Source organism: Polyodon spathula, chromosome 23, assembly GCF_017654505.1.
Source record: "Polyodon spathula isolate WHYD16114869_AA chromosome 23, ASM1765450v1, whole genome shotgun sequence".
NCBI classification, from domain to species: Eukaryota; Metazoa; Chordata; class Actinopteri; order Acipenseriformes; family Polyodontidae; genus Polyodon; species Polyodon spathula.
Window position 1 is genome coordinate 12489300 of NC_054556.1, and position 24001 is coordinate 12513300.

Sequence of the window (24001 nt, forward strand, 5' to 3'; positions counted from 1 at the left end):
AGAAGCACAAAGAAACGGGCAACGTTGAGGACCGTAGACACAGTGGTCGGCCAAGGAAACTTACTGCAGCAGATGCAAGACACATCATGTTTACTTCCCTTCACAATCGGAAGATGTCCAGCAATGCCATCTGCTCAGAATTGGCAGAAAACAGTGGGACCCTGGTACACCCATCTACTGTCCGGAGAAGTCTGGTCAGAGGTGGCCTTCATGGAAGACTTGCGGCCAAAAAGCCATACCTCCTATGTAGAAACAAGGCCAAGCGATTCAACTATGCACGAAAACACAGGAACTGGGGTGCAGAAAAATGGCAGCAGGTGTTCTGGACTGATGAGTCAAAATTTGGAATATTTGGCTGTAGCAGAAGGCAGTTTGTTCGCCGAAGGGCTGGAGAGCGGTCCGTGAATGAGTGTCGGCAGGCAACAGTGAAGCATGGTGGAGGTTCCTTGCAACTTTGGGGCTGCATTTCTGCAAATAGAGTTGGGGATTTGGTCAGAATTAATGGTCTCCTCAATGCTGAGAAGTACAGGCAAATACTTATCCATCATGCAATACCATCAGGGAGGCATCTGATTGGCCACAAATTTATTCTGCAGCATGACAATGACCCCAAACATACAGCGAAAGTCATTAAGAACTATCTTCAGCGTAAAGAAGAACAAGGAGTCCTGGAAGTGATGGTATGGCCCCCACAGAGCCCTGATCTCAACATCATCGAGTCTGTCTGAGATTACATGAAGAGAGAGAAGCAACTGAGGCTGCCTAAATCCACAGAAGAACTGTGGCTAGTTCTCCAAGATGTTTGGGCCAACCTACCTGCCGAGTTCCTTCAAAAACTGTGTGCAAGTGTACCTAGAAGAATTGATGTTATTGATGTGAATTGATGATATATATATAGATGAAGGCGAGCGGTGTGTGTTTTGTTTATTTATTATTTATTGTATGACAGCGCCATTTGTGTTTTGTTTTTGCAGCGTGGATGGGAAGCCCATCCACGTTTAATTTTTGTTATTTAATAAACGGCGCACGCCACGCCTGTAAACTGCAGATACCTTTGTTGTTCTTCATCCTTCTTCTGGTCTGACGTCACTGCTCAGCCATTTCCTGCCACAGTTGGATACTGTATACTTTGATTTTACATGTTCTCTAGAATTGTATTATTGGAGCAATGATGAAACTGTTAAAAAGACTAGCAATTTGTAAGTTAAAGTTTTAAGAAACGTCTCGATCTGGGCGTGGAGAAAATCTACCAGCCTACATTACATGAAATGTTTCATGAAATTGCTTTCTGAGAATCAGTACAGTAGGTCACCATTAACTGCAGTAGATTTTAAATAATACTGTCAATACTGAGTAATACTGTGGCCGTGTGGTGTGCAGGGTGAGTCAAACAGTCTATGGAGTTCAGGGTTGCATGCTCACTGTTCTAATCTGTCGATCTGGTGCCTCTGGTGTTCCCGCAGGTTAGGGTGGCAAAAAGTCACCCCACGACACTACAGCCACCCCGGCAGGGCTGGCCTTTGTGCTCCAGGGGCTGGGAGCAAGCCAACATCCAACATCCACTGTTGTGCTAAAGTAAACTTGACCCAAAGTGGGAGCTCGCTACATAGCCATAGCTAGGATAACTTGTTACTTCAGTATCACCTTACTGTAATAATATTACTTTTGTTTTATATACATTTTGTCCATGCTCACTATTATAAAAAGCTGTTATGTAACTTAAGTTTCTTTTTTTATTATTATTTCATTCCTTATGATTTGTGCAAAGTGGCATATATTGCAAGGATTACAATTTACTATTTGCTATATCCAGTACATTATTAAGATTGCGTATTTGTTATACTACAAACATTTTAATTACCAGACATACAGTTACATAGTAAACAAAGGTCACAACAACTGTTTCACAGGACAAGCCAAGCGAAAGAGATATAAAGAGTAATATAATGCTCTACTTTTTATTCACTAATAAGTAGTTTTTTCTGAAGAAACGAGTAACGATTAATAAGTTAGTTAGTTATTATTATTAAAATTATTAGTTGGATAACTTATTTATTTACTGGGGTCTTGAATAGTCCGTGTAGTATTGAGTCGGACTCGAAACTTGTTGTTGGAGGCGGGGCATCATTCAAGATGGCAGGGAGTGGATTGGCTGGTGCGGAAAGAACTGAAACAGGGTTGGCAGTTTGACTGGCTGGTTTTGATTGAGGGAGTTGTTTGGATCCAGCTGATGACAGAATTGTGGACCAATCATGTCTTTCCTGTTGATTTGCTCTCAGGTAGCTGCGAATTAGCCTTCATTATGGTGCCCTGTCACAGACATATGATTTCGCTTGTCTCAAGACCAGCGTCAGAAAGCATGTTTAAGTATCCTTTTGTGTTATCAGATTAGTTGTAGATTAGACTGTCTTCATGCTGGATTGATTTAAAATTTAATTCACAGTTAAGCACTTCAACGTACCAGCGGGCATCTGTGCAAAATAGAAGCTTGCTAGATCTGAAAGCTGTTCGCACTCAGTTGTTTCTAATTGCAATCAGAATCACTTAGAATAATTACAAATATCATAGGTAAGAGCACAGTGCAAATTGAAGCTAGTTAAATAAATTTCAAAGGATTTAATTAGCTGCTACTTGTCAATGTCAGAAGAACTTGCTGTGGGCGATGGTTTGACTTGGCTAGACACTTAGGAAGCTGCAGTATCTCCTGCCACAGGTAGTACATGCGGTCCTGCTGTAAGGTTGCAGTGTAATCTCTAATACCCTGCAGCTATCCTGCTATACAAGAGTAGTAAAAGTGGTCTGTCTCTTCAGGTAGGTGTATCTGGTTAAATTCGGTGTCTCCTGCATTAACCGTTACTAGGAGTCTGTCATAAACAATTGTATTCTATTTATTAGGAAGCGTTAACTATTGTAGAAGCAGTTAGGGAAGAAGTGCCTATTGTTAATCAACAAACAATAGCTGCTCTTCTTAACAAGAGCACACATTTACATTTGTATCACATTACTGCTGCAACGCTGCCATGTTAGAAACTACAAAATCAATCTCATAAACATTTACTGCAATATTTACAGTACCTTGGGGAAAGCATGTTACAGTATTGTGAAGTCAAATTGTGGTAAAACCTAACCAAGCGTAATAGAAGGAAAGTAAAAAACAAAACTGCAAAGATATCCTGCAAATTCCCCATAGTTAATGTTTATAAAATACAGTATACAGGTTAAGCAGAGAGCATCCAGAACTTCAAACATTCAATCAGAAGTGGTACGTGATACAAAATCAAGCTGGTGAATAGGTTAGCCAAGGTTTCAACCTTTTCCTACTTGACTGTGGACCCAATTTAATGAACTTATAGCTGAGAAAATGTTTTAAGAAATTGAAATTGATCAGAGGTTCTGACTGATCATCACTTGCTTGCTCGTCACTAGTAAATGCTTTGTGGGGGTTGAAATCCTGGTTATGCAGTCTTGCCTGGGGATCCATAGTGAGCATTACGTTCACCTTTGCTGTCACAAGAGCTTGGAATGAAAATATGCTAGGGTTAGTTCTCTCCACAATGACACTGCTATACCCCAGACAACAGACGAAGACAGATTGACAGTGGACACTGAGATCTGAGTTGGTACTACGTGAGGTGCATTTCAAATTGGGAAGAATGTAATAAAATAGCTTGGACCCTTATAGGTTTGCGTTATTCAGTTAATCTGTGTACATCATAATGTATGTTGTTTTCCGTTGGCCATTACTGATGATGTATTTGGGTTTCTAGTTCAAAGGGGTCTGAAATCCAATGAACAGAAATGATTTGGTTACAAGATGCCTTTTATAAAACTCTGAGTCCGTGATAAGCAGCAAAAATGCAACCTGCTATATCTGCAATAAGTAGTAAAAGTTGGCCATACATAAGCGCTATTACACAGTAGCATCAGTATACTGCATATCCTACTTAACTATGTATTTAACCACAGTACTTGGATATGGCCGAAGGGCATCAGATTATTAAGGTTTAGTCGTATGACAAAAATCCCTGCAAGTCACTGCACGTGTTCCAGTAAAAGCTGTCTGCAGCACGTTGTGCTGCAGCCTTTCATTTAAATCATTGATTGATTCAGTGTTCACACCAGGATGAAAGGCTGAGCCACATTCCATTTTCAGTCAGACATTTTACAAACAACCGTGCAGTACATAAGGTACACTAATTAAAAAATACTATTTATATAACAAAACTAAAAATAGGCAGCCATCAGTACCTGAAGAGCTTGGTGTTAATCTGTGCTTTAAGTATTACATACACATGCTTTCAATCAGTGTTGTGTATTGCATGTTTAACTTTCTTGTTTCTTGTGTCTCCTCAGTGCTGTGTGAGTCCCCAATCCCCTGCTTTGTTTTTGTACAGTTTTTATCACAGTTGCTGTGCAACATCCTTTCAAATTCAGGCTCTTTTGTTGCTGGTGTAATACAATACCAATGGCAGAAAAAAAAGCTGTGTTTGAAGTGCCAATAAGCTTGTGTAAATATTCTGGTCTTACCAAGGTTTACCTGTGCTGCAAAATAAGATTCTTTCTCTTTTCATTTTTTTTTTGTTTTTTTTGATTGATGTAGTGCTTTTGTAAGGGTGTGGGGCTGATTACACAGGAGACCGAAGTCCTCTTTTTATCTTTAAAGTCGGTGCTGCACAGCCTGTCACACCCTATCCTTGCCAATGTGTGAAAATCCTGCTCTAGAGAGGTCACAGGACTAGGTATGTCAACTTGTCCTGCACCCAGTACTGACTTCAAGAACCTCCTTAAAGTAATTATAGCTAGCAAAATAATTCCCTTAATCTGACCCATTTTGCACAGTAAAAGCATGGCTTGCAAATAGAGCTAAGCCTGTTTTATTAACACTTAATCAAGGAACTTGTGCCCTTGAAAACATGGTGCAAATCTAAAACCGGAGCAAACGCTTAATACATCTGAGCAAAGATTTCAAGCAAGTAAAGGTACTTTAGTTTTTTTGTCACTGATATTTCTGTTTTACACTTCCATTGATAAGCACTTCCAAAAATATAAATAGTAACAGACAACCATATATTTGAAGACTTATTCAGACCTTCAGACATGAACTGAATCAGCTTTTGCGGGTTCCGACATGCATACTGAGGCATGTGATATGTTGTGATTCACAAATAAATAACCTATTGAAAGCCTCCAGTTTTCCCAGTTGACTTGAAAAAGGTTAAAATGGACAATCACCTAGGAAACGGGATCATCTGCATTACATGAAATGTTGTCACCAGACTGTATAACTTTATATTAGGCTACACTAAACCATGAAAATGGTAATATACTTTAACCCTTTCAGAACTTTGCAAAAGGACAGCACTGCTATGACTAAATAAATAGTCACCCTTATAAACACGTACCAAAGTAAACTTGCATGGTACATCTGTATTGTAATAGTCAATATTAAATCAGTTACCATGTGATGGTCTCACGGTCACACCTTTTCTCACTTGCACAGTTTTTAGGGCAACTGATCTATCATTGTCTTAGTGGCAGCATTCAGGGGTTAAACAGTCTTTCATAAAGCAGTACAGCATGCCAGAGCAGCAGAAGCAACTTTTGAGTAATAGATGACTTGCCCACAGGGGAGAGAAGCTAGGAAAGTATCCCAGAGTTTCTGTTTCTAAATTAACCTGCAAGCACATTTAGAACTTGAGACTTTGCTCATGAAAGTTAATTGCAAAGTTTGCACTTGGAGCCCATCATGTGTGCTTTGCACCGGACCTTCTTTACATTTGTTCTGATCTGTGCTCACAAATTTAAACACCAACTGCTAAACCAATAAAGCAAAATCAAAACCAGCAGCAGCATGTTTAAAAAACCTGGGCAAAATGCAAGACAGCAATTCAGTCTCTGGGTTGAGGTGACTTGGTTGTTTGTTTTCTATATGGGCAAAATAGCTCAATTATCCAGACAGGATTTTAATGCAGTGGAAGTTTCTTATGTTCCTGTCTGCAAGGTTTACATCTTAGGCATGCTGTGTGAATGCTTTTTTGTTTCCAATAGTAAAATTATTAGACAAGTGCACTTTGCCAGAAAGCAATGGCCTCTTTAAAAATGGAAAGCAGGGGGGAATTTTAAGAATGTAATGTAGGCTTCTTAGAAAGTCAGCCAAGATACCTTTACAGAGGTGCTTTGCTAGGGTTTCTTAAAGTTAAGCTGTGCAATAGAGTTTTAAAGCTTACCAATACATTTCACCCCAACACTGCTATCTGTTGTTATGGTAAAGGACTGAATTGGCCAAATTATACAGTCAATACCTTTTAGAGCATTTTCCTGCAGTGGTGAATCACCATGGGTTTCATCAAACACTTATATTTATGGGTATTTATAGGATAACCACAGATGTCTGCTATAATAATAATAATAATAATAATAATAATAATAATAATAATAATTATTATTATTATTATTATTATTATTTATTATTATTATTATTATTATTATTATTATTATTATAAGTGTTTGATGCATACCTGGATGATTCTCCAATGTTGTTAAATGCTCTAACAAAAGCTACAATCTCAAAGCTACTCAAAATTGTCATTAGCAAACCAGAAATAAACAGTCCATTGTTTTTGTGTTCAGTTGAAGTTAGTATGTTCCTTTCTTTTAGCTTGGAGAATGTAGCCCAAAGTCTTCTAACAAACCGTCTTCTATGGCAATGTTGTAGCACTGCAACAACGGCAATCCAGTGATATTATAGTAAGGTGTAGTGGTAGCATATGGGTAGCTACAATGGTAAAAGCCATGAATGATGCCACAGTGTAGGACTTTCAGATTTTGGTGTACAAATAATATAGCATATCGGTACCGTAGAAGTTCAATATTTGATCCAAGTTCATTGCATTACCACTGCATGTTTTATTATGTTTTGTGGATTTTGTTAAAAAGCAGACATGGCTGTTTAGAGCTGAGACAGAAATAGGTGCTTGGCAGTGTACTACAGCACATCTTACCTGCATCAGGGGCAGTCTAGCATGCCAGCACAACACACCAATGGCACTTAAACTTTAAGAGAAGAGGTAATCAGGCTATGCCAACTCTATTGTTAATTGAAAGCATACTGTGGCCTCTAAAGGCAAAGCAGTATAACTGTTCTTGAAATAGAAGAACACAGCTCTCTTAGGGCTTAATCATCCAGCATGACACATACACAACCACATCACATCACCATATAACTTTTGTCTATAACCTAGCAATCGTGGTTTCACACAAAGGCTCAAAGATATTTCCGTGCATGAGTTTGTCTGACAGACTCACACGCTACCTGTTTGTTCCAACCAGGCTAATTTACTGTTTCATAGAAAAATGAAAGTGAACTACAACAGCAGTGTTATGCAATTCTCCCACACAAGTCAACGCAACCAAAGTTTTGTTTCTTTTCCAGTGGAATTGGCTTGGGGTAGCTTTGGATAACTGCAATATGTAGCCCATACTTAAACGCACATGTCATCCATGAGATGTATTCGTTAATGTAATCAACAGACACCTTTATCTTCAAAAAATACCAAATTATTAAAAGTTTCGACTTTCTGGTCCGTTCTACTGGCTTATACTTACGCAATGGCTATCGATATATCTAGAACAATTTCAACTCCTTCCAGATACCTCAGTGCTGTAAAGGTTGCCATGCAACCTATTGGCAGTGTTATGGCAGGTGTGTCCAGTTCCTTTATCAGAACCATCCATGTTAACTAATTACCCTGTTTAAAGTGGAAAATATTTGCGATTGATTCCTCCCCTGTGGAGGACAAAACAACAGTGCTGTCTTAGAAACCTGCCATGATGCCCCTTTCCTTTGCTTGTCCTTGTGATACTCTTAACTGAGACCGAACTAATCAGGAACAGCCTAGTAAGTCATGCACTTGAGTTTCCCTGTCAATCCCAGTGAGAATCCCAGTGTACCAGTATAACTGAATGCCTTGAAACTGTTCTAAATATTACCATTGATTAAATCAGTTATGAAAATCATTTTGCCGTGACCCCATCTTTGGAAAATGAACTGGAAGAGTTGATTGTAAAGCCTGAAGTTCTCCTAAGTTCAGTGCAAAGAGGTGCAGTTTTTTATTTGTTTTTTTTTTTCTAAGCTTGCACAAAACCTGCCTGCCAGCCCTGTCTGTTTGGCTGTATGGCCCAAAGAATAGACAGCTACATTCCGCCTGCCTAGAAACCAGAGTCGTCCTTTCATACAGTGCTTTCAGTGTGACAGATCCCAATTTGAATGAGAATTAGTCATCCATTTGCCCCATTACTCCATTTAGAAAAATATCTTAGCCTGCCGATTGGCTGCTGTTATTCTGTTTGTTTTCACACTGACTTGCCTTGACCAGTATGCTAGCAGTTTTTTTCTTTTTTTTTTTTTTTCACACACTGAATGTGAAAATTCAGAAAGTGTGTGTATCAGCTTGGAACCCCAAAGTCTCTCCACTGCTCATGCTGTGAGTACTGTACCTTTTACATTTTATTTTCAGTTGCTGCAGAACTGCTCCTGAAGTTATTTTAAATTATTCATATATATTTTATTTTCATTATTTGAATGGGTTTTAATTTAATATATTTTCCTTACTTTAAATATACGCTGTTTTTGTACTGCCTGTGTAATTGGTTTTTCTTCATTTAATCCTTCGTTTTCAGGCCTTTTCTTTCTTTAATGACTCAGTTTTCTCTTTTTGTAATTTCTGAGAATATTTACCTTTTATGTTTCATGCAATGTTCTAAATATCAGAAGTCTTAATATGCTTCGTCTGTCTATCTATCTATCTATCTATCTATCTATCTATCTATCTATCTATCTATCTCTATCTATCTATCTATACCTTTAGTCACTGCATGTATAATTGTACCATGTTAAGTTTATTATTTTATTAATTTATTAGAAGTTATTTGTTCAGGACTAGTCCGATGAGATCCAAGCATGTTTCATGGGACATCCTGACAGCAGGAACTACTTCTACCTCATAAAATTCACATCAATTAAAACAAAACTGCTTATAAAGAATTGTTTTTTTTTTTTTTTTTTATTGAAACCCGATGGCAAATGCTGTTATCATTTTATGGGAAGTATCCTTCTGTATGAAAAAATACAGTTTTTATTAAAAGCTTATATCACCCCTTGCAGGAACTGAAGGATCCCATAGAAGGGTACAGCATGGTAAATTAGCCCTGTAGCTTTGCAGTTACACAACTTTTCCCCATGATTGTACCATGCTTGCTTGTCTCTTTGACATGCTTTCTGTATGCTGCCCTTTGCCAGGCTTCTACTCTGTTAACGTTGGTGAGATTATGTAGGTTTAATCCCTGCAGCTATTTAAACTCTGTTTTAGTTTGATGCACAAGAGCTTTCCAGCCAGGCTGTTCTCACATTCAATTTGTGTGTGTCTGCTTCCATCACAGTCACATAGGCTATTCAAAAAGAAAAGGGGCATGCAGGCTATGAGAATGTGAGCTTTGATCGATCAATGTGTGATCAGAGGGGATCAGAGCTAACATAATCTTCTCAACATTAACATGGTGAAAGCCTAGCACAGCGTAGTCTACAGAAAGCACGGCTAGGGGGACAACAAGCATGGTGCAAGCAAAGGGAAAAGCCGTATATACAGTACTGCAAAATCACTGAGCCAATGTACCAATTCACTGCCATTCACAGAAGGGAAAAGTACCGAATATCTGAAGGCCCTTTAATGAACTCTGAAGGTGAAATTGAAGGTGTTGAATTTTGATATTAAGTGATCAAGTGCCAGGCAACCTCCTGTGGAATCTACACTGGTTACAGTACTGGAAGCTTGTCTCCATAGAAGAACAGTGGTCTAATAGAGATCTACAAATTCAGGCAGGGCCTCCAAGATAAACAGACTGGCACTGGTTGGAATATGTCAGATTGCCAGCACCAGTTGTAATATCAAAATACTTTATTAACACTTTATAAGTGCTAAATAGATCTTATAAAAGTGTAATGTAGTGCACAGGGGTAACAATATACTTACAGTAAATCTTGCTTGATATCTCTCTTTATAGATGTCACATTGTTCTTTATAAAAGACGCTTGGTACATTCATTGGAAGGTATTAGTGAACGAAAATTAGGAATTCCTCCCTGTCATTCTCTTAATGCTGCACTTCTGCTCCATCACTGGATTCGACTTCAAGAGGTTTCATGAAGAGTTTAGGGGCATGGAAAACACATGATTCATTGAAAAAGCAGTGCTCCGTTCATTAACAAATTGCTGATTTACCTGTATTTTATACTAGAAAATATGAGACTAAACATATCTGAAATTATTTTGTTAGGTGTGTGTTCTTTATTAAATCTTTTCAGAATTTCCCCACGCTTGTGTGGGTGAAGCCATTGACTGTGCCACATGGGGAGGGGAGGGAGCGGTTCCTGACTTTGACAGAAGAAGTCATGTGTGCCTAATAGATTATTCTTTACAAACTGGATTACTCAGTCCCCAGACAGTTAGACAGTTCAGTGGAAAGACAACCCCTGTATACTCTACAACTGTGGCTCCCAAGGACTTGAAAACACTTTTAACTGTACGATACTAGAAATAACTATACTGTAGGTAGTGAGAGTTCATGTATTGTTCTGAATAGTTTGCAGTCGTATACCAATATATATTTTCTATTCCTGTCTTCCTGGCTTCAGATAGGCCAATGCCTCTAAACAAATATAATATATATATATATATATATATATATATATATACACACACACATATATACACACACACACACACACACATACACACATATATATATATATATATATATATATATATATATATATATATATATATATATATTAAAGCAAAATTGTGCTTGAATTGCAAAGGGTAGCATATGGCTACGTGTCAGCAATGATTGTTTAATTCAAGCATGGAAAATATTTCATAACCCCATTTGCTACTGCCTGTATTATTGTACCATGTTAAGTTTCCTAACAGAGCTATACTGTTCTTAATGGATGATAGCGTTGGTACGCTAATGGCAACGTCACCCACAGTGATAACCATTCTCAGGGTTCAGTTAATTTGGTCTCTTCCTCCGTAAGGCAAGTTGTTCCCTCAATAATGACTCCTGGTTCATTAAGTGTATGCAGTTTGTTTTAGAACAGTGGTTTATAATCAATCTTGTCCCCACTTTAAACTTCTGGCTGTTATTATAACACGTGGTTCATTAGTATGCAGTTGTTTTAGAAAGGGGTGGTTATAATAGATTGTCTGACCGCTGTAGAAAACAGTAGGACAACAGTAGCTGGCTGTTGTATAAACACAGTATAAACAGTGAAAAAAAAATGTAAAAAGTGAATTAAAAAGTCACAGGCACAGCGCAGGAGCTTGTGTTTTGATACGTAGTGTATCACATTAATGGCTTGCTGAAATGGATGATGTAGCTGAATTTGAGCCATTTTTGTCAGTGACCACAAAACCAGGGACCTGGAATTTATTCACAGAGTAGTCAAGCAAAGTTCAAACCCTGGGCCTTCCCATTCACATCACCAGATATCTGGGGGTTAGGAACACCAAGCTCTGCTGCTTGACAATGTGAATTCCAACAGCAACTGTTTCCATCACTTGGAGACCAACTAGTGTATTGACTGATTGATTATCTGGTCGACTGATGTATATGTAGCCATACAGATGAGGGACACTGAGACATAACATCTCTTTCTGAGAACTTTGTGCCAGCACACAACAGCAGCTGCATGACAAAGGCAACTCATTGGTATAACACTAAAACACAAGGCTCTAGACATACCCCTTATACCACAGTAAATCTGATCATTTTGCAGTTTTCCCATGCTCTGTATACTTGGCCTTTATTATAGTTTTCTATGGTTTGCCATGTTTTTAAATTGACTTTACTATGCTTTGAATTGGTTGTACTGTGGGAAATTTTTAGAAAGGACCCTTCAAGATGTGCATTCTCAATACTGCTGGATACTATTTGGGGTGATTTGTGTTTTTGTGTTGTATAATTTAGAACTTCAGAAACCTGTAGACGTGATGCTGTTGTATTACACAATCTAAATCCTGTTTACTGTTTATATTCCAATAATTATGAATTCAGCAGGCAACGTGTCTGACACCCAATGTTGCCAAGATGTGAAAGCTATTTCAGCTTGTATCACCAGTGCTGTTAAATGCCAGGATTGTTAGAAGGATGTAATTAACCAAGATATACAATTGCTGTTCTGTTAAATGGCATTAAACAGTATTAAGAACATTTAATTCTGGGTGACGTGTTTGATTTTTAAATCCCTGTAGCTCACACACAGAGAAATCAAGCTGAAGCAGCGGTGCTTCTCAATCTGGTTCCAATTCACACATCAGTAAGAAAGCTTGTTAACAATCCTATTCCTCCAAAGGTAATGGGTTTAAGTTGTAGGTGAACACATTCTCTACCCCTCACAGAAACCTGCTTGCCATTATAGCTGTGAGCCACTCGCAGGGTATCGATTCATCCAATTAAGCAAATAGGCGTTTCTGGCAGGGAACTCACTTTAACCGTAGATCAAATCACATGAACATCAAGCATATTTAGATGCTTCCAATACCAATCGAATAGCTAAGACAAAGACTGTAGTGTAAAATGTGTATCATGTAGTCTTGTTATCTAGTCATGGCATGAGTTTCCTGACTGAACTGAAAAGGGTTCTAGCATTGTCCATGGCTCCAGGAGTATCTACACAGAAATTGCAGAAATTTAAAAAAAAAAAGAAAAAAAGAAAATGGTACCAATTATACAGGATGCTCCTTTACTATCTTCCATTTAAATATGCATTACTGTTCATTCTGTTAATATACTCTAACTACCCACGTCCCTTTCTCTACATTTAAAATCAGTCAAATCTAAACCAAACTAAGAAATATTCTCTTATAACTTAGTAATATAAATATTCTGAACCCAGACATGAACTACACAGTAGAAGCCTAGGATATTATCTCCTGGGGACTCTCCTCTTATTTCCTGATTCTTGTTACCCACATGTGCTTTGCTAATGACTGACTGCAATTCATAGCACATTGCACAAGTAGCAACCTTTTATATTAGCAATTACATGGATCGTTCTTAAAGTTTACTGTGGTAAACTGTGGTAAAACCGTAGCTACCTGTACAGTATTTATAGTCCCGCATGGATAACATTTTGTGAAGCATAGTAAATAATACATGATGAACTAGGATAAAGAACTGTTAATGTGTTGCATTAGCATTAGAAGAATGCAAATACACATATGGGTGCTAATTACAGTATTTTTCACACCTGGCCCTCTGTTAAGACTGACAACTGTGCTAAAGTGTGTAGAGGTTTTGTGTAGTGGACTGCTGTCTGCTGGGGACCACCAAATTCATTTAACTTATTGACCTGGACGAGATGCAATTCCGGCCCTGTAGCAGTGAAAGACAATGAGAAGCTTTAATTAAGGCTCTAGCCCTCTGATTTTACAATACTATACTGACAGAAGTACTGAACTATGAATAACAGGTTGCTTATTTTAATGTTGATGAATATTTTTATTGTTGGTAGTGATTTCAGAAACTAAATCTGCTGTTTTGCAAGCAAAAGAAGAAACCTGTTCCCATAGCACTCTTAGTGCTAAAGGTATATTTAGATGATATAAATAATTGTCCTCCAGAGTCAGGTATCTCGCTGCCAAGCTCCTGGGTGTAAAAAGACAGTTGGCTTGGGGATTGGACACCCACTCACCTTCAGTTGTCTAAGATGCTGCTGGGAGTTTCTTCTGAATACTATCAATATAGAGACAGTAATAATCAAGCAATAACCAGTCTACATCCTTTCATTACCTCCTGTTTTTCAGATTCTTGAATGGGGACCTGCTATAGTCCTCAGAGGCTCAGGATGGCCCTGCTCGCTGGCATCGTTATGCAGGGTAAGTGTGTTTGCACAGACTTTCTCTCCAGTTTTTACTGTATGCATTACAATAGTTTGTGATGATGACTTTTTCAGCTGTTTTCAGCTCAGCCACTGACTCACTGTGTGTGACAATGAGCAAGTCACTTAACCTCCTTGAGCTCCGTCCTTTGGATGAGACGTAAAACTGAGGTCCTATTCTGCAGCAGCAGATGTTGATGCGTAGTCCGCCACCTAGTCTCTGTAAGTTTCTTTGGATAAAAGTGTCTGCTAAATGACTAATAAATAATAATAAAAAGGTGAAGGACTGACAGCAGGGGATACAAGTGCAGTGCAAGCTTTCTCTATTACACACAGGGTTGATACTCAGCCCACCACGTTAATTCGGACAGATGAATACAAACACATATTTACCCTCATTTTACCGAATAGTTGATTGCTTCCTCTTCAAAAAAATATCCAACACCAATCATAAGCAATAAGTTCAGTGGTACCCAAAATGCTAGCCTTTTCCTACTAATGCAGGACAACGCATTTATTTTTCATGTTGCTTCCAAAATGGAGATTTCCACTGAGCCTTGTACTAGTCTTGGCAGTCACCGTTTCATAGACTCATTGCTGGAATTCTTTTAATACAGAAGTGGGCATGTATGTCTGACTGCTATTAAGAACAGCATTTGTTTTCACTTCAAACTATGCAAAACAGTGTATGCATTGTATACAGTACATATGTATAACTAAAGCAAATTGTGACAAGATGATGTAATAATGTAATTTCATCTCTGGGATCTGTTGGCAGTCCCTGTTTTTTTTTTTTTTTTATGTCTTTATCAGATCTCCCCAACATCATTATAATACGCAGAGAGGGAGTACTTAAAGACTGCCACTGGGACAGCGCTATACGACTGGGAAAAATCGCTCCAGAGTTCTGTAGGCATATCTGATTTAGTTTTTCCTCTGGAAATCAGTTGAAACTTTCTTTCCACTTAATTCATTACAGTCTTTTGGATTCTCTTTGTTTGCAGCATGGCGGCCCGTGTGAATTGTCATGCAGCGAGGCATCCTTGCCGTGTGTTAATATAAAATGTCACCCAGTGGGAGCCAGGCTTCTCTGGCAAGTGATGGGTCCCACTTTGCAGGGTTTGATTCAGAGGTCGAATCACATTAGAGGAAAGTGAGGAGAGACAACAGGGAACAAAGACACAAAGCATGGGAGGAGGCAGAAGGAGATAGTGTTTGGCATTTTTCATGTTTTTGTTACACTGAAGCATCGAAAGTATAAGGTTAATGAGTTATTTTTTGTGTGTTCTTCTCAGATACCAGAACTGGTGACTTAGTGAGAGCAAAGTGAAGCCAGACTGTGAGTAAAACACACAAAAAAATTAAGTAAAAAGACGATAGCTATTGGCCACACACTCACTAGCACAGCGTCTTGAGGTTATCTCGCTCATGGTGAACTACATCTTGGGAACTGTTTGTCTGAATTTGATTAGACTTCACATGGACACTGCTGTCGATGTAGAAGGTACATTGCAGAAGATCAATGTGGAAGGTCAGTCGTTATGGCAGTGGCACTGCATGCTAGGGAGAAGGAGTTCCGTGTTTGACTCTGGCACAGAGTAGAAAGGACAGGTGTTCCACCTTCATTAGCGCAGTGCAGCTCTGCTCTGGCAAGTGGGAGAGTTTATTGGAACACATGGACAAGGAAGAAGCCAGTGGATTACAGCTTGTGAAAACTGACAGAATCTTGAGAAGAAGGACTTCTGGGTAAATAGTAGTTTGTATTTTTGTATTTAGGTATTAGAGAACCAGTTACTGGTTCAAGAGCTGCAAAACATGTTAATACACTCAAGCCATTAGCTGTTACTTGTATATAGTTGGAAACCCTCCCACAACTACAGCATGCTGAGGAACCCTGAATGCACAGCCTTTATCCATGGGGGGTGTATAACATATTGGTAATAGGTTGTTGGGTCTTCAGAACTGATTCAGCTTGAGGAGTCTGCAAATGTTTTAATGGTTCTGGAGGAGTATGTGCCATTCCTCAGTTACTTACTGGATTACCTGAGAGATTCCATCAGGGAAGTTGGAGGTAAAAATTGAAAAATCAAATGTTCTCCAGAGTGGCCCATAGTGTCATCATATTTGTTCCTTGTTCTTGCACCAGGAAGACACAGCTTTTATATATTACAATATGCATGTGTGCACAACAACGAACCCTGGGAGATAGTGGCACCAAATGATACACAACAAACTGAGCTTTGAAGGGTATATAAAAGAGCAAGGACAGCAGGACTTCAAGGTCTTCCTTGAGATGAATAACGCTGATATTGAGCAGTCAGTGAAACAGCAGCTATGGCTACAGTTAACACAATTGACATAGTGTGTTTGTCATCTTGCTGGTCGTTAATCAGCTTTTCTGTAATACAGAACCCTGATCAGAATGTATGGTGGCTCGGTAAGGACAAAAACTAAATTGATGAGGAGATAGAATCGCCCATGATCTCATGATCCAAAAATAAATGATCTCGGGATCTCAACTTTTTTTTTATCTTGTGATCTCGAAATAAAGGTTTGAAACAAGATCCTAGATAATGTATCTTGTGAGCTTGACATCTTTCTTTTTTTCCAATTCATCAATGAGTAACCATAGACATGCAGTTTGCATAGAAAGTTACTCAGTCATTCGTTTTTGGCAACTTCAGAAGTGGCCCCTTTTCATCACAGAGAATTGTACATTACAGTATGGCGCTGCAGCAGCTGCTAAATACAAGAGAGCTCATTCCTGATTTGAGTATGCTTGCCTTAAGGGATGCCACACATATCCAGAGGTATGAGTCTCCACAAACTCTGTAGTGCAGAATTAAGAAAAACACAGGATCAAGTGTGCGTCTGAAGAGAATCTGGATTTCAAAACATGATGTCTAGACTATAAATTGGTTTTACGTTATGTTTTAAAATGCTTTGCCATGCTTCTTTTTTTATAATGCTTGCCAATGCTTACATACTTTCTTTAAAAACAGAATTGCAAATTTTCATTTGGTGTAAAACAAATATTCCCATGAATGTGTAGGTTATGTTGTACCCACACGTGTTTTGAATAGATGTGGGTGAAAACCCTGTGAAGTACATACAATATTGACTCTGATGATGGCGTTTGACTGCCTGTGACACAGAGCATTGCATGGACGATTACACATTGGGGTATATTCATATAAGTCTATTTAGTTTCTTTCTGTAAAAGTATGAAAAATGAAGCTTTCACTAATATTCTGATAATTTAAATGATGTCAGTATTTCGATCCCCAGCTGTTTAAATGAATGGAGTAGACTTTTTCAGCCTGAAAAAAGAAACAAGGACCAGGGGTCACAAATGGAGTTTAGAAAAAGGGGCATTCAGAACAGAAAATAGGAGACACTTTTTTACACAGAGAATTGTGAGGGTCTGGAATCAACTCCCCAGTAATGTTGTTGAAGCTGACACCCTGGGATCCTTCAAGAAGCTGCTTGATGAGATTTTGGGATCAATAAGCTACTAACAACCAAACGAGCAAGATGGGCCGAATGGCCTCCTCTCGTTTGTAAACTTTCTTATGTTCTTATGTTCTTATGTTCTTATCTTCTTATATATTCAGAGATATTATAGGGGTGTGCTGATACCTGTCCTTTAAGAAGGATGTAGCATCAGGTATTAAATAAATCCATTCATTTACAACTGAATGGCAATTAATCAGTGGCAATTAACTGCCGCATTGAGTGTTTTAAAAGCCGTTTGGAAGTGAATTTTCCTCTCATACGTTTTTACTGTCAAACCTAGGCCGTAAACTGAGGCAGTGTCTCGGATGACAGGGAACTTCACTTCCAATCGCCTTTTAAAACACTCAGATCAGATGTTAATTGCCATTGATTGGTACTCAATTGTAAAGGTGAGGGAAGGACACATTTTCTCGTTTTGTAATCAACACATTATGAATGGATTTATTTAATATCTGCCGGATTAAATACTTCTTAACAGGCAATTACGAGTATCAGCACAGCCCCTAATATTGAGTAAGGCACGGGTCACTGGTGTCTAACATCTTTGGAGGTCAGGGTATATTTGCATCTGTTTTTTTATGGATACAAACACATTACTGTTATTGAATGGACTCTACATAGATTTGAAAGGTTAACGTCTGATTTATTTCACTTGTCCAGCACTGAATTCATACTATCTTTAGAACCCAAACAATAAGCATTTAAACTCTGAACATCTGAAGAGAAAGTTTAAAAAGTTGATAATCCCCCCCTTATGAAAAACAGAGCTGTGTTGAGCCTAATTCACAGCCTATTTTCCAATATCGCATGGTATAAATCCTGTCCTTGGAAGTTTTATAAGTGCCAAATCATATCTTAGTGACTATATCTGTAACATTATAACATCTCATATACCTCTATTTACAGGCATAGATCATGGAATGCTGTATAAAAACATTTTTGATCTGAATCCTGCCGTCCTAAAATGCAGAAACCTGTTTTTCACGCACACCTCATTTTAAAGGAAACCCCAGCTGAATTAGTATAAAGTTAAAGAGTGGCAGTATTTAGATCTGCCGCTCTTAGATCATTAAAATAGACCCCACTGGCTATACACATGTGGGGGATGCATTGTTTCTGTGAACAAAAACACTGATATCTAGTTTCCCGTACTGTAAGTCTAAGACAGTAATCCTCACCATACGTCACAGGAATTCCAGTTCTATCTTACAGCTTCTCTGAGTAATCCTCTTCCATTCTCAAATTACACTTTATTAATCAAAAGAAACCAAAGGGAATTAACTGAGTTGCTAAAATGGGTCCAATTTCCTGCCCTTGTTTGTTCTGTAAGGAGATAAACCATGTTAGTATTATACACAAGCAGGACAGAGCTTCACTGCAGGGAAGAGGGTAACATTTCAGGTCCTATTCTTAGACACATCGTATTTACAAGGGATCAGGGGGGACGACTTTCATAAAATACAAATTACAATAGCTGTCAACTTTAGCTGTGATTTAGCGTGCACCTTACAATATGTTTTAACTTGCTTCACAACACTACCTTTGTTGTGCTGTAACTGGTTTTAAAATAGGATCCTCTGAATTTCTTAGAACAAGGGTTGCCAAAGTTGGCCCTTCCACTCCTGGTCTTTGTTCCAACCCTGTTCTAAATTGTTTAAATGAACCAATTAAACCTCCATCCAAACCCTGAAGTAGGTCATGATCTCATTTTACCTGTTAAACCTGGAGTGGAATGGCCATTCAGGACCGTGATTGAACAGCCCTGTCTTAGACTGACGTTGAAAAAGGTTTTGCAGAACAAACTGGGGAGAATGCAAATTTGACCAACTATCTCGTTGTGAATTTCACTGGGGAGAGGGGGGTCATAGATGCATTTCCAGATCAAAGATCCAAAAGAATGTCAGATAGATGTTGTTGTTAGAGGTACAGTAGATTTTTAGGCTATCAGATTTTCATTATCTATGATACAGGTATACTGATAAAGCATGTCTCACGCTACATAATATTATGGCATATAATGCTCCTGCATGTACTGAATGACAAGCTCATTTTTGAAAAATAACACAGCTATTCTTCATCAACTGAAGGTTGTGTCTTTAAACCACATTCTGTAATTTCAGAATGCTTACTACTGGTATTTTGTTGCCCCTGATGGGATAATAGATTTTTTTTTTTTTTTTTTTTGTTACACAGTAGAACCTTGAAAATCAGAACACCTCTCTTATCCGAACAGCTCTTCATAACCTGCCATGCTGTGTGCTGTGTTCTTCTGCCCTATTGTAGAAAATGCACTAAAGGGATTGTATTATATCTTTTAAGGAAGTTTCTTGTTGGGAAAGACAGTTTCACAAGTTTTAATTTCAAATGCAGTTATCTGAACAATTTGATTATCCGAACAAACACCCCCTGGTCCCATTTAATTTGGATATTAGATATTCTAAAGATGTATAATAAAAAATATCCCCCATACATCCATCTCATGTGATAATATACTGCAGTAGTGCATAGTTCCTCTAACTACAAAACACATTTTAAGAGTACAGTAAGATTTGTTGTATTAGTGCAGTAAAATTTGTTGTATTGGTACAGTAAGATTTGCTGTATTAGTACAGTAAGATTTACTGTATTAGTACAGTAAGATTTACTGTGTAAGTATAGTAAGATTTGCTATATTCGTACAGTAAGATTTGCTGTATTAGTACAGTAAGATTTGTTGTATCAGTATAGTAAGGTTTGCTGTATTAGTACAGTAAGATTTGTTGTATTAGTACAGTAAGATTTGTTGTATTAGTATAGTAAGGTTTGCTGTATTAGTACAGTAAGATTAGTTGTATTAGTACAGTAAGATTTGCTATATTAGTAGAGTAAGATTTGTTGTATAAATATAGTAAGGTTTGTTTTATTAGTACAGTAAGATTTGTTGTATTAGTACAGTAAGATTTGTTGTATTAGTACAGTAAGATTTGCTGTATTAGTACAGTATTTTTTCATTTGGAATTTCTGGTTATCTTTGGATCTGAGGTCGTATCATTTACCAGCCTCCTTTAATAGCAGCACCACGTGGTTTGCTGAATCCTCATTGTGCACAAGGGTGCATGTGTTTGCAGAGAATTAGTTACTCAGGCATTGGGTGGCAAGATGCCTGGATATACTGTATGTCAAGCAGAGGTCAACATGAGTACGAAAAAGGGATTGACTTTTTAACTAAGGAACTCAATGCACTAAAAAGCATTTTTAGTTCAACCTTGTTACAGTACAAGTATTATAAACCTCAATTATCATCTCAGCCAGACAGTAGAGTGGCCTTTAGCCGATTACAGTGGAAAATCATCTTAATACTTGCTTTAAATGGCGATATAAACTGGAAATTCAATTAAAAGAGTAACCTAAAAGCACATTTTAAAAGCGTCTTCATATCCATAAATATTGTTTGGTTTAGAACTGCATTAATACCTGTAGACAACTGACCTAGTCTTTTGTTAAGTGTCCTGGCCTTTGGTTCAGGGCTTCTCACTGGCGTTATCTAGCACGTAACGACCACAGCGTCAAATGGTAATTTTTAAATAATTTGTTTCTAGTCTCAAGAGTATTCAGAATACACGAGCAGTGTCACTAGTACTATGTAAAATTCAAAAGTTTTTAAAATACCTGTATTTTGTGTTTTGAGTTTACTCGGCTCATATGCTGGTACCTATTCTCTGTTGAGACCTATCCTGTGTGCCAACCTCAGCCAACTCCTTTTAGAATTGACATCCTGTTCAATGTTTTATTTGTCTTAAAATATAAATGAAGGGATACTGTTCTTACTTGTCGAAAGGAGCTAGCCAAACCAACTATGGTTCATTTTCATTGGATATAGCAGCAATTCTGTGCAGGATACATCTCAAAATAACTATTGTCTTTTCTCAGGCTCCAGTAGTTGATAGGTACATAATTTGTTAGGCTGATTTTCAAAGCACTTGTATATTTTTTCGTCTTATATTGTTGGTAGTTAAAAAAGACTGGCTGTCTGTTTGTTTTTTAATTCATCCCCCTTACCTTCAGAGTGCCTTGAGTTTTTGTCGTAAATGGTGCTTTTCAATATAATGGATTTTCTTTAACTCAGGAACATACATTGTATCCCATAGCGGACATTAGTCACCCATAACTATTAAAAACTCAATAGTACTACATTTATAAATACTAAATAAACTAACGTCAATGACAAACGACCCTTTCTATATCTTCAGTGCTTTTTTTTCTTATAACGCATGGATCTGGTGATGCTGTAGACGTATCGTCCATAACAAACAATGGTGCTAAATTTGAAGTCATTGAAAAAGACTTCTGATCAATTCATTATTGACTTTATTTTAATATTTATAAATATAGGACACAAATAACTTTGTCTAAGTGACAATAGGCTAATTATTGCTAAATACTCTTAGTCACATAGACAGAGGAGAGCAGATGTTGAATTTAGTCAAGGCTAATACTACTACACCCTCATTTCTCTTAATAGCCCCGTTAAGATATTTTTACACTTCAACACCTGGGGGTGGAGCCCACACTGAACCATGTGGTGAAAGAATGTCAACTAAAGCTCATTTCACCTTTGAAGACATTGAGAAAGGCTTCTAGTCAAAACGTATTTCAAAGAATTATACAAAGCGTAAATGGCATAAACATTACCTGGCAGTCATGAACGATGCTGCTTGTATAATTTTACACTCGAGTATGTAGGGACAATCAACATCTTGAGTGAGGCATTATTAAGACCTGTTCATGAAATATCATAATGTCAACAGCTCATCTCTGAAGGGCACATGGCAAAGTATAAAGTGTAGACTGGGAAGCAGCTGTCATCCCTCAACCAGATCTGGAATCAACAAGATCCTCTATTCTCCTTGTTGTTCAGTTAGCTCCTTTCATGAGTGCTACACTTGGGTCCAAAGATTTCAACTGGTAGTAATTAAGTGAATATATATATATATATATATATATATATATATATATATATATATATATATATATATATATATATATAATATATATATATATATATATATACAGTATTCTCTAATGTGCAGTCTTAACAGAAACCTGTTACAGTAAACATGTATTTTTGTTTAAAACGTGACATATGGTACTTCATTATATGGTATTTCAATAGATTCAAGAAATCTGTTTGCAAGCCATGCTTTCAGTTAGTCTTGCACTTCCCTGGTAATTTTGCCTGTAAATGTTCCTGAACTCTTTAGTGCTATCTTTCCCGTCAATAACCAACCAGCCGCTTGCCTTTATTGACTGACATCAAACAAGGTTTCAAGCATTTACTGTACAGTATTAAGAAGCAGTTGCTGCTTCTACTTGAGCAGCGTTTCCCCGGATTCTGGTTTTAATCCCATTTAAGACGGATTACTGGATTTTGTGATTTGGAGCTGCAACTTGGAATTGATGGAGGAGGTAGAAAGTGCCTCACCTGCTAATGGAACAGGCATTTCCTCTCTGTTAATGATTGACACAGGAAAGGCAAGTGTGCAGGTGTAGACAGAAAGTTGGCTCAGTAATGTAACCTTCTCAGGTGCTGTCATGATTCATGCAGCTAGAGTCCCAGTCAACACCACACTGGTAAGTTGTCTTGTAGCCTTCCCTTCAACACATTTTTCAAAAACATTTTGTTAAAGCTTTTGACGGAAAAGTGCTAAAATACCTTTTCAAACTTCACTTTGTGTATTACAGTGTATGATGTGGGCCATAGTTAGCAAGGTCTATAAAGAAGTAACAAACCAGTCATAATTTTAATTTAATGAGTGTGTCAGAATAGGGGAGGAAAGATGTAGTCCTGGAGGATAATGGGACTACATCCCAAAACAACTAAGTAATATAATCCACGTTCTCTTCAGCACTCTCAAGGTGTTTGTTTCTTATTTTATAACATTAACATGGCTTTTTTCTTTAAAAAAAGTAGTTGATTAAAGAATCTTAGTAGGGCCCAGCTGCATCTCCATGTAGTTTGACTGCAGGATGTAAATAACCCTAACAAACTAATTCCAGTAAATCTTATTAAATATATAAAGGTATTATCTTCACTTCACCTTGATGCTTTTGTTCAGTATCACAAACATTCTGTGGTCTTATGTAAAGCAAATAACACTTTTCACAGCTAAATTTCATTTAACAAACCTGGTCTCAGGTTTCCTAATACTGTGTGAAAGACACACAATTATGGTAAATGTGAGTTTGATTTTTTTATGTTGTTTTTTTCTACTAATTGATTAAGAACATTTCTTCCTTGCACATACAATACACCCTCGCTATAACGGCCTTCATTATAACGAACCTTCGACTATAACGAACCTGGCCTCTGGACCCCAAATTAATAATAATAATTAATAAAACCAAAAAAGATAACCTAAACACACACTGTCTGTCAACTTCCCGGTCTATATGCACGGGAAGCCACCTCCACAGTGAGTCAACTCTTTTGTCTTAATAAGAAGCGCTTGCCATGTAACTGCCTTCGAAACGAAAGCCATTTTATGTTGCAGCAGAGCTGGAAACTATT

At 37.8% G+C, this 24001-nt stretch overlaps 1 protein-coding gene across 3 annotated transcripts in view; it reads left to right on the forward strand.

The window, feature by feature from the left end:
• The window catches only part of LOC121298169 (laminin subunit beta-2-like), an 81072-nt gene that overhangs the window by 5992 nt on the left and 51079 nt on the right, over positions 1 to 24001 (forward strand). For 2 of the 3 annotated variants that reach the window (XM_041225083.1, XM_041225085.1), the window contains exon 2: positions 13865 to 13936. In XM_041225083.1, the coding sequence (XP_041081017.1) occupies positions 13873 to 13936 (64 nt within the window). In that variant the 5' untranslated portion in view covers positions 13865 to 13872. Of the gene's footprint in view, positions 1 to 8401; positions 8484 to 13864; positions 13937 to 24001 lie in introns of those variants that run through there. The other variant, XM_041225086.1, reaches the window with a different exon arrangement.